Below are 10385 nucleotides of genomic sequence, written 5' to 3' on the forward strand. Positions count from 1 at the left end.
TCTGAGTCAGACGGACGGGTCCCTTGATGGTATGGACAGTGAGGTTGTCGCTATCGACTTTGGAATCTGTATAGTTTTCTTTTATTATATTTATTGACGATCCCGAGTCCGCGATACCTCTTAATTTTGTATTATTTACAATTATTTCTATATATGGTCCTCCTCGATTTCTTCCGAGGCACTCCGCTGAAAATTTACATCCATTTTCATATGTCCACTTTGGCTTTCCCTAGATCGTTTGACTGGCTGATTCGGTGCACTGCTACCTGCCTGAGTCTGGTTAATTTGATAGTTAGTGGGATTCTGTACTCTGCCCTGGTTTAAGGAATTTCAAAATTCATTAAATAATCTTTTATTATTTACTGCATTATTTCCTGAATTATTTCGATTCGTTCCATGATTATTTCTGGAAGTACTTGGGTTTTGATTGCTATAATCGTTACTACTATAGCGAGGGTAATAAGTTCCAACGTTCCTACGATTGTTATTTCCATTTCTTGAGTGTTCGTGATTCTTGTTATCATTTACGAAATTTTCGTAGATTCCTAACTCTTGAGCTGATTTTTCTAGTTTAGCCATAGTAGAAATGTCTTTCTTTGCTAAGATAATGAACAGTCTATTGGGTAGAGCATCTTCTATGGTATGTCTGGTGGCATTTTCCAGAGCGTTTTTAAAAATTATCTTATTTTCTGCGCTAGTTTCCAGATTTAGTTTGCTTATTATAACATTGGACTTAATTTCTAGTTCCTCTATGAACTTACGAATACTCCCATTGAATTTGGTATCGTGTAATTGTTGTAGTAGCGTCTCGTATGGAGTGTGGTTGTTGAATTTGCTGATTAGGGCTTCCTTTAGATCACTCCAAGTGTTGGGTTGAAGGCTCTGTGATAAAAGTTGTGCTTTGTTGTCGGAGGTCTTCTGTTGGGTACAATCCATGTACTCAATCCTGCTTATGAACGAACTTAGACGTTCTTGGCATCTGTCGTATGGTGGAATTTGCCTGATTGACTTCAAGGCTTGGTTCAGGTGTATTTCTTTGTATTTATTTATTTTTTCTAATATTAATTGAGTTTGAATCATGTGTAGATTCTTTGGCGGATCTCTTTAGTATTAGCGTCACTTTTTCTCTGATTACTGTAGGTTATTACGCACTGTAACTGTCACTACTCTGGTCTGATGAGCTCGTGAGGTGGCTCAAAGGGGGCCTAGCTGAGGCCACCGGACGGGTCGCAGGTTGCGGATAGCGAACGACCTACCTATATACAGGTCATATAGGTAGGTCAGCTGCGAATAATCGGACATCCCTAGGGAGAGTACCGAAAATAAGCAGCCCCGGACAGCCAGCGGGTGTTCGCGAAGTAGCAACACTGACGATGCGCTTGTGGTGCCGCCTCGTATAAGTAGCTCACACACTCCCCTATCCCTACACACTACCTACCCACATCCCAACCCCCCACATTCAGCTCACACCGGGCCGGACTAAGAGTGTTATTCGACCCGTGCCGAGAGTCAGCCTGGCTGGGGGCCCGGTATATAAAACTAGCCCAGTCGTTAACGGAGAGCTCAGGGACTTGGCAGCCCCCTGTTCTAAGTATGCCTTATCCGGGCAACGTGGATCTCTGCCCGGACGGACCGTACACCTTCTCGGCAGCTCGTGGGAAAAGAATGGAAGAATTTAAAAACAAACAAAATGAGTCTGGCACTCCCCAAATGCCAACAGGGAGCAATCCCAAACAGGGGAAGGCAGCGGCCCAAAGGCCTGGCAGGACCCGGAAATCAGCAGGGAAAACCTGCGCGGCGGAAGATGCTAGGGAGAGCCCAAAGGGGTCCCATCCCGGTGTCGGGGTGGGTGGTGAATTGGCTCCCAAAACCGATACCTTGGCAGAGTGGCTATGCAATCCTGCGGCTGCTCTGCCTGCTGGTAAAGTGGCGGGTGATGAGTCACCATCTACTAGTGTCAAAGCCAAATCTTTTACATATGCCGATAGAAGGAGTGCTGGCAACATACTCCGTCGGCAGAACGCAAGCCAGATGGCCAGCCCGACGGACAAATGGATTAAGAAGGTTGAGTGGGCCTCGAAGGTGCTGCCGAACTTTGGCAAGGAAGCACCGAAGAAGGAAGCCCCTCAGCAAAAAAGGCAGCGCTCGCAGGAGACTCCGGGGCCGACACCGAAGCGCTCCAGAGTGCTGCCTAACGCATCGTTCGCGCAGATTGCCAGAGAAAGGATGCTGATTGGCGTCCTGGACAAAGGCAGCGTGGACTCCCGGATCCCTTGGAACCAGTGGAAGTGGGTGGAAGCGGCACTGGCCGACCGCTGCTTCGAGCTGCTGGAAAAGCAGCCTGGACCCCCCCCCCCGTCTGCAAAGACATGGGCTGGTACCAGGGCTGCATAAAAATCGTAGCCTGTGAAGATGAGCGCTCCGTACAGCTGTACAAAGCAGCGGTAGCGCAAGTCGGGGAAGTCTACCCAGGAGCGAAGCTCGTCGCTGTAGACTGGAGCGAAGTACCCAGTAGACCAAGGGCGAGAGTCTGGGTGCCCGCCTCCATGAAGGAGCCGGAACGCATCCTAAAAATGTTGCAAAGATGCAACCCCAAACTTCCAACAGCGGATTGGAAGGTGGTCAAAGTTGAGACGACACAGGGCCCCACAAACCAGGCGGTGGTCGTCCTCAACAAAGAGTCGCTGGCCCCGATTGAGGCTGCCAAAGGCGAGCTCAATTTTGGGTTCAGCTCTGTGACCGTAAAGGTCTACAAGTCGGATGCGGCGGCCGAGGCACGTCCTGTCGACAAGCCAGTCGAGCAGGACGCTGCCTCGGAGATCGAAGCACCCGACGATCACACAGAGATAGACCCAGAGGGCTACTCCACCGATGGCACGCTGAGATGCGACTTCGAGGCGATGTGTTGCCACGAGGAAGCCGAGGACGATCCGGATGCCGACATTACAGTGGTGGAGAACACTAAGGCTCTTTCAGATCAATCTCCACCACTGTAAAGCAGCATCTGCTGCTCTCCGCCTCGAAGAGAGCGGAGCAGACGTAGCCCTGATCCAGGAACCTTGGATAGTGGGAGACAAGGTTTATGGACTAGGGTCGAAGGAGTACAAGATAATTGTAGCTCAACATGAAGGTAAAACCCGCACCTGCATTCTCGCCAGAAAGCACCTTAATATCTTTCTGCTCCATAATTATAGCGATTATAGCGCTGTGTAAGAGGAATATAATTTGTATTATCTTCTTGCGCGCTATGGACCGTTGCACAATCACTATTAATGGTTTCCCCGAGTAGGTTTTCGTTAATCTTTACTCTTGATAGCGCATCGGCTACATGGTTCTCCTTTCCTGGTAAATATTTTATTTTGAAGTCAAATTCATTTAATTTGATCTTCCATCGTTGTAGCTTCATATTTGGTTCCTTGAGGTTATTCAACCAAATCAAGGGTTATGATCACTTAATATCTCAAACGTTCTACCAAACAGGTATGATCTGAAATACTTAGTTGCCCAAACTATAGCTAGTAATTCCTTTTCTATTGCTGAATAATTGATTTCATGTTCGTTTAAGGTTATTAAGGCATAGCAAATTGGTTTGTGGTCTTGCGACAACACTGCTCCTAATGCAATGTTACTTGCATCGGTTGTTACCGTGAACATTTTGTTAAAATCTGGGAATGCGAGGATGGGGTCTGAGGTAATAAGTACTTTCAACTTTTCGAAGGCCTCGACGTATTTTTCCTCGGTTGGGTCTATGACTGCTCGTTTCTTTAATTTGAGTGTCATTGGTTTTGCTATATTAGCAAAATTGGGAATGAATTTTCTATAAAATCCGCATAAACCTATGAATGATTTTATTTTTGTGGTTGTATTGGGTATTGGGAAGTTTATTATGGCGGATATTTTCTTTGGATTAGGGACTAATCAACAGGACAGTTCAAATTCACTAGTCACTTCCTGATCGTGTATTTGAGCATATTTATATGGTCGACGATATACAGGATCTTCGTGATGGGTAGTTATATCTTCCTTTGAAGATGACTTATCACCTTTGTGTGCGGTCTTGCCGTCGGCAATTGCTTCTCCACTTTGGATGATTGGGTATGACCTTTCTCCTAACGTTACCGTTTCATTTCGGTAATCGATGACGGCTTTGCTGGCCATCAAATATTCTCTGCCTAAGAGTATGTCATAATTTTCCGAAAAATTATGAATATAAAATTTTTGTTTTGTCGGACAGCTTTTGGTTGCATTACGTGTAATGCTCTGAGTCAGACGGACGGGTCCCTTGATGGTATGGACAGTGAGGTTGTCGCTATCGACTTTGGAATCTGTATAGTTTTCTTTTATTATATTTATTGACGATCCCGAGTCCGCGATACCTCTTAATTTTGTATTATTTACAATTATTTCTATATATGGTCCTCCTCGATTTCTTCCGAGGCACTCCGCTGAAAATTTACATCCATTTTCATATGTCCACTTTGGCTTTCCCTAGATCGTTTGACTGGCTGATTCGGTGCACTGCTACCTGCCTGAGTCTGGTTAATTTGATAGTTAGTGGGATTCTGTACTCTGCCCTGGTTTAAGGAATTTCAAAATTCATTAAATAATCTTTTATTATTTACTGCATTATTTCCTGAATTATTTCGATTCGTTCCATGATTATTTCTGGAAGTACTTGGGTTTTGATTGCTATAATCGTTACTACTATAGCGAGGGTAATAAGTTCCAACGTTCCTACGATTGTTATTTCCATTTCTTGAGTGTTCGTGATTCTTGTTATCATTTACGAAATTTTCGTAGATTCCTAACTCTTGAGCTGATTTTTCTAGTTTAGCCATAGTAGAAATGTCTTTCTTTGCTAAGATAATGAACAGTCTATTGGGTAGAGCATCTTCTATGGTATGTCTGGTGGCATTTTCCAGAGCGTTTTTAAAAATTATCTTATTTTCTGCGCTAGTTTCCAGATTTAGTTTGCTGATTAGGGCTTCCTTTAGATCACTCCAAGTGTTGGGTTGAAGGCTCTGTGATAAAAGTTGTGCTCGTCCGCACAGTTGACCCTCAGTGGCTCCGTACATGATGCTTTGTTGTCGGAGGTCTTCTGTTGGGTACAATCCATGTACTCAATCCTGCTTATGAACGAACTTAGACGTTCTTGGCATCTGTCGTATGGTGGAATTTGCCTGATTGACTTCAAGGCTTGGTTCAGGTGTATTTCTTTGTATTTATTTATTTTTTCTAATATTAATTGAGTTTGAATCATGTGTAGATTCTTTGGCGGATCTCTTTAGTATTAGCGTCACTTTTTCTCTGATTACTGTAGGTTATTACGCACTGTAACTGTCACTACTCTGGTCTGATGAGCTCGTGAGGTGGCTCAAAGGGGGCCTAGCTGAGGCCACCGGACGGGTCGCAGGTTGCGGATAGCGAACGACCTACCTATATACAGGTCATATAGGTAGGTCAGCTGCGAATAATCGGACATCCCTAGGGAGAGTACCGAAAATAAGCAGCCCCGGACAGCCAGCGGGTGTTCGCGAAGTAGCAACACTGACGATGCGCTTGTGGTGCCGCCTCGTATAAGTAGCTCACACACTCCCCTATCCCTACACACTACCTACCCACATCCCAACCCCCCACATTCAGCTCACACCGGGCCGGACTAAGAGTGTTATTCGACCCGTGCCGAGAGTCAGCCTGGCTGGGGGCCCGGTATATAAAACTAGCCCAGTCGTTAACGGAGAGCTCAGGGACTTGGCAGCCCCCTGTTCTAAGTATGCCTTATCCGGGCAACGTGGATCTCTGCCCGGACGGACCGTACCCCTTCTCGGCAGCTCGTGGGAAAAGAATGGAAGAATTTAAAAACAAACAAAATGAGTCTGGCACTCCCCAAATGCCAACAGGGAGCAATCCCAAACAGGGGAAGGCAGCGGCCCAAAGGCCTGGCAGGACCCGGAAATCAGCAGGGAAAACCTGCGCGGCGGAAGATGCTAGGGAGAGCCCAAAGGGGTCCCATCCCGGTGTCGGGGTGGGTGGTGAATTGGCTCCCAAAACCGATACCTTGGCAGAGTGGCTATGCAATCCTGCGGCTGCTCTGCCTGCTGGTAAAGTGGCGGGTGATGAGTCACCATCTACTAGTGTCAAAGCCAAATCTTTTACATATGCCGATAGAAGGAGTGCTGGCAACATACTCCGTCGGCAGAACGCAAGCCAGATGGCCAGCCCGACGGACAAATGGATTAAGAAGGTTGAGTGGGCCTCGAAGGTGCTGCCGAACTTTGGCAAGGAAGCACCGAAGAAGGAAGCCCCTCAGCAAAAAAGGCAGCGCTCGCAGGAGACTCCGGGGCCGACACCGAAGCGCTCCAGAGTGCTGCCTAACGCATCGTTCGCGCAGATTGCCAGAGAAAGGATGCTGATTGGCGTCCTGGACAAAGGCAGCGTGGACTCCCGGATCCCTTGGAACCAGTGGAAGTGGGTGGAAGCGGCACTGGCCGACCGCTGCTTCGAGCTGCTGGAAAAGCAGCCTGGACCCCCCCCCCGTCTGCAAAGACATGGGCTGGTACCAGGGCTGCATAAAAATCGTAGCCTGTGAAGATGAGCGCTCCGTACAGCTGTACAAAGCAGCGGTAGCGCAAGTCGGGGAAGTCTACCCAGGAGCGAAGCTCGTCGCTGTAGACTGGAGCGAAGTACCCAGTAGACCAAGGGCGAGAGTCTGGGTGCCCGCCTCCATGAAGGAGCCGGAACGCATCCTAAAAATGTTGCAAAGATGCAACCCCCACCTCCCAACAGCGGATTGGAAGGTGGTCAAAGTTGAGACGACACAGGGCCCCACAAACCAGGCGGTGGTCGTCCTCAACAAAGAGTCGCTGGCCCCGATTGAGGCTGCCAAAGGCGAGCTCAATTTTGGGTTCAGCTCTGTGACCGTAAAGGTCTACAAGTCGGATGCGGCGGCCGAGGCACGTCCTGTCGACAAGCCAGTCGAGCAGGACGCTGCCTCGGAGATCGAAGCACCCGACGATCACACAGAGATAGACCCAGAGGGCTACTCCACCGATGGCACGCTGAGATGCGACTTCGAGGCGATGTGTTGCCACGAGGAAGCCGAGGACGATCCGGATGCCGACATTACAGTGGTGGAGAACACTAAGGCTCTTTCAGATCAATCTCCACCACTGTAAAGCAGCATCTGCTGCTCTCCGCCTCGAAGAGAGCGGAGCAGACGTAGCCCTGATCCAGGAACCTTGGATAGTGGGAGACAAGGTTTATGGACTAGGGTCGAAGGAGTACAAGATAATTGTAGCTCAACATGAAGGTAAAACCCGCACCTGCATTCTCGCCAGAAAGCACCTTAATATCTTTCTGCTCCATAATTATAGCGATAGCGACAACACGGAGGCAAGCCAGAGCTGAAAGGGACACATCTAAGGCTGATGTCGTCCTACATGGCCCATGAGGGAAACGATCCTCCCAACGACCTTGTTCGCAAACTAGCCAGCGACAGCGAGAGGTCGGACATAGACCTATTAATAGGTTTGTGGTCTTGCGACAACACTGCTCCTAATGCAATGTTACTTGCATCGGTTGTTACCGTGAACATTTTGTTAAAATCTGGGAATGCGAGGATGGGGTCTGAGGTGATAAGTACTTTCAACTTTTCGAAGGCCTCGACGTATTTTTCCTCGGTTGGGTCTATGACTGCTCGTTTCTTTAATTTGAGTGTCATTGGTTTTGCTATATTAGCAAAATTGGGAATGAATTTTCTATAAAATCCGCATAAACCTATGAATGATTTTATTTTTGTGGTTGTATTGGGTATTGGGAAGTTTATTATGGCGGATATTTTCTTTGGATTAGGGACTAATCAACAGGACAGTTGAAATTCACTAGTCACTTCCTGATCGTGTATTTGAGCATATTTATATGGTCGACGATATACAGGATCTTCGTGATGGGTAGTGTAGCAAGGTAATAATTAGTGAGGCATTCAACTAGTATTTAAAATAGCATACAGCGCGCATTGGTATTTACCGCACCATCGATACACTCGGTGGGAAATACCAATAGTGAGATATCGGATAAGAAACATCGATAAGAGAGTAAGTTGACTTTGTAAATGGCGATTGTGAGAGACGGACGCGCAGCTAATAAAAAAGAGTTACATTAAATCACCGGGCTTGTGTTTTTATACCTATACAGTTCACTCACGCACCGATATTGGTCACTACAATTCCCGGGTTAGACGGCCTACAATTTCAGAAGTGGGATACGATCAATCGCCGCCAGTGAAAAATAGCGAAAATTTTTATTTTCTCGTCCGTCGAAGACGCCATCGCTGAAAAAAAACATGTTGGACTTGGTCGGCACGGAGGAGTTCTCGGCCGCCCAGCTGCGCGAATGGCTGGAGTCCCTCAATCTACCAAAAGGTGGAAGCAAAGCTGCCATGGCAGCGAGACTTAACGAAATACCAGTAGAGCTGCGGGGACAGGGACCACCGGCAGCCGAAACATGCGAGAACGAGAGGGAAGATGAGGCAGCCGCAGATCAAGACTCGACGAAGAGCGAACGCAAAGAGAAGAACGAAAAAGCACCGCAAGCGCCTGGGCACAACAACAACCACGGCGAATATCGAGCAGAGGTTGAAATGTTAAAACTGCAAATCGAGCTGCTGAAGCTGCAGAGCGAGAGGGAGAAGGAAGGGAGAGGAGAGAACACAACACCAGCCGCCAACAATGACGCTGGCGTCATGTTGCTAAATGCCGCCAAAGACATGTTGCCAACATATCATGGCAACATTTCTGGAAACAACGATGACGTCACAACTTGGATCGCGCAGTTTAAGGCCGTCGCAAAAGTGAACAAACTGAAGGATGAGAAGCTACTAATGCTGCTAATGTCGAAGCTTAAGGACAAAGCATTGGTGTGGCTGCATTCGAGTCCGGAGCACATGTCGCTGCCAATCGATCAATTGTTGAACGTCATGGAAGACACTTTCCATCCCAAGGAAAGCAAACTGTTGCTCCGTCGCAAGTTCGAGTCCCGTTCATGGGCACGTGGCGAGGAGTTCTCGATGTACTTCAACGCCAAAGTGTCGCTGGCATCCCGCATAGTCATTGACGACGAGGAGTTTATTGACGGAGTCATCGAAGGTATCCCAGATGTAGGCCTGCGTAGGCAAGCCCACATGCAGTGCTTTGGCGCTCCATATCAACTACTCAAGGCGTTCGAGAAGATCATGCTGCCAAAGAAGTACGGTTCAACTGAAGGGGCAAACACTGGAGCCTCGAAAACACCCATTCGCTGCTACAACTGCAACTCTTTGGGCCACGTGGCAGGGGAGTGCCGCAAGCCCAAGCGCGAAAGAGGAGCGTGCTACGGATGCGGCAGCATGAGTCACCAGGTGTCACACTGTGACGAAAACAAGTACAAGGTACATAACGATTATATATACAAATTTAATATATACATTAGCAATTACAATAACAAATGCTTGTCCTTAGATTGCCTCATCGACTCAGGGAGCCCAATAAGTTTTATGAAGTTATCGTGTCTAGAGCACCAGTCGGAAAATAACCTAAATAAAGTGGAAGAGCGCTCACGATTAAGTTCGAACGAAATCAAAGAAGATGATTTAAGTTTATATAAGTTTAACAAAGACAAGAAAAGCAGAGAAATTGAATTTATTTTGAATAAAAATGCGGATTACGTTGGACTAAATAATAGCAAACTTAACATCTTTGGTAAAATACCCAGTTTTGTAATTATTAACAAAAATCGAATCAACTTTGAATTACTAGTAGTGGCAGACGAGTCGATGGGCTATGAGGCTGTGTTAGGTAGGGATTTTATGAATTTATGCAAATTTAAAATTGTAAGTGACATTTGCAAGGAGAAGGAGAGTGAGACAAAAAACGAGTGTGAAATAAAAAATGAGTGTTTAGGAGAAAATGAGCGTTTAGAAGAAAATGAGTGTTTAGAAAAAAATGAGTGTTTAGAAGAAAATGAGTGTTTAGGAGAAAATGAGTGTTTAGAAAAAAATGAGTGTTTAGGAGAAAATGAGTGTTTAGAAGAAAATGAGTGTTTAGGAGAAAATGAGTGTTTAGAAGAAAATGAGTGTTTAGGAGAAAATGAGTGTTTAGAAAAAAATGAGTGGAAAATAGAGAATGAGTGTTTAGGAGAATATGAATGTGAAGTTAAAGATGAGGGTGATAAAGAGAATAAGCATGAAGTAGAAAGTGGAGGCAAGGTAGAAAATGAGTGTTCTGCAATGGTTGAGTGTCTGGAAGACAGCGATACCTGCGAGAGCGTAAAAACCAATTTCAACGAACTACCAAGCCAGTATCCAGACAAAGAAAACGACTGGGAGTTGAAAGTAGGGACAGATTGTAGCC

At 46.5% G+C, this 10385-nt stretch overlaps 1 protein-coding gene across 1 annotated transcript; it reads left to right on the forward strand.

Annotated features, from left to right (window-relative positions):
* The first annotated feature begins 8179 nt into the window (after positions 1–8179).
* LOC117183688 (uncharacterized) lies at positions 8180–9693 on the forward strand. Its single transcript, XM_033378455.1, has 2 exons — positions 8180–9424; positions 9495–9693. The coding sequence occupies exons 1-2, from the start codon at positions 8342–8344 to the stop codon at positions 9522–9524; spliced, it is 1113 nt and encodes a 370-aa protein (XP_033234346.1). The 5' UTR covers positions 8180–8341; the 3' UTR covers positions 9525–9693.
* Positions 9694–10385: the final 692 nt, after the last annotated feature.

This window comes from Drosophila pseudoobscura, chromosome 3, assembly GCF_009870125.1.
Source record: "Drosophila pseudoobscura strain MV-25-SWS-2005 chromosome 3, UCI_Dpse_MV25, whole genome shotgun sequence".
NCBI classification, from domain to species: domain Eukaryota; kingdom Metazoa; phylum Arthropoda; class Insecta; order Diptera; family Drosophilidae; genus Drosophila; species Drosophila pseudoobscura.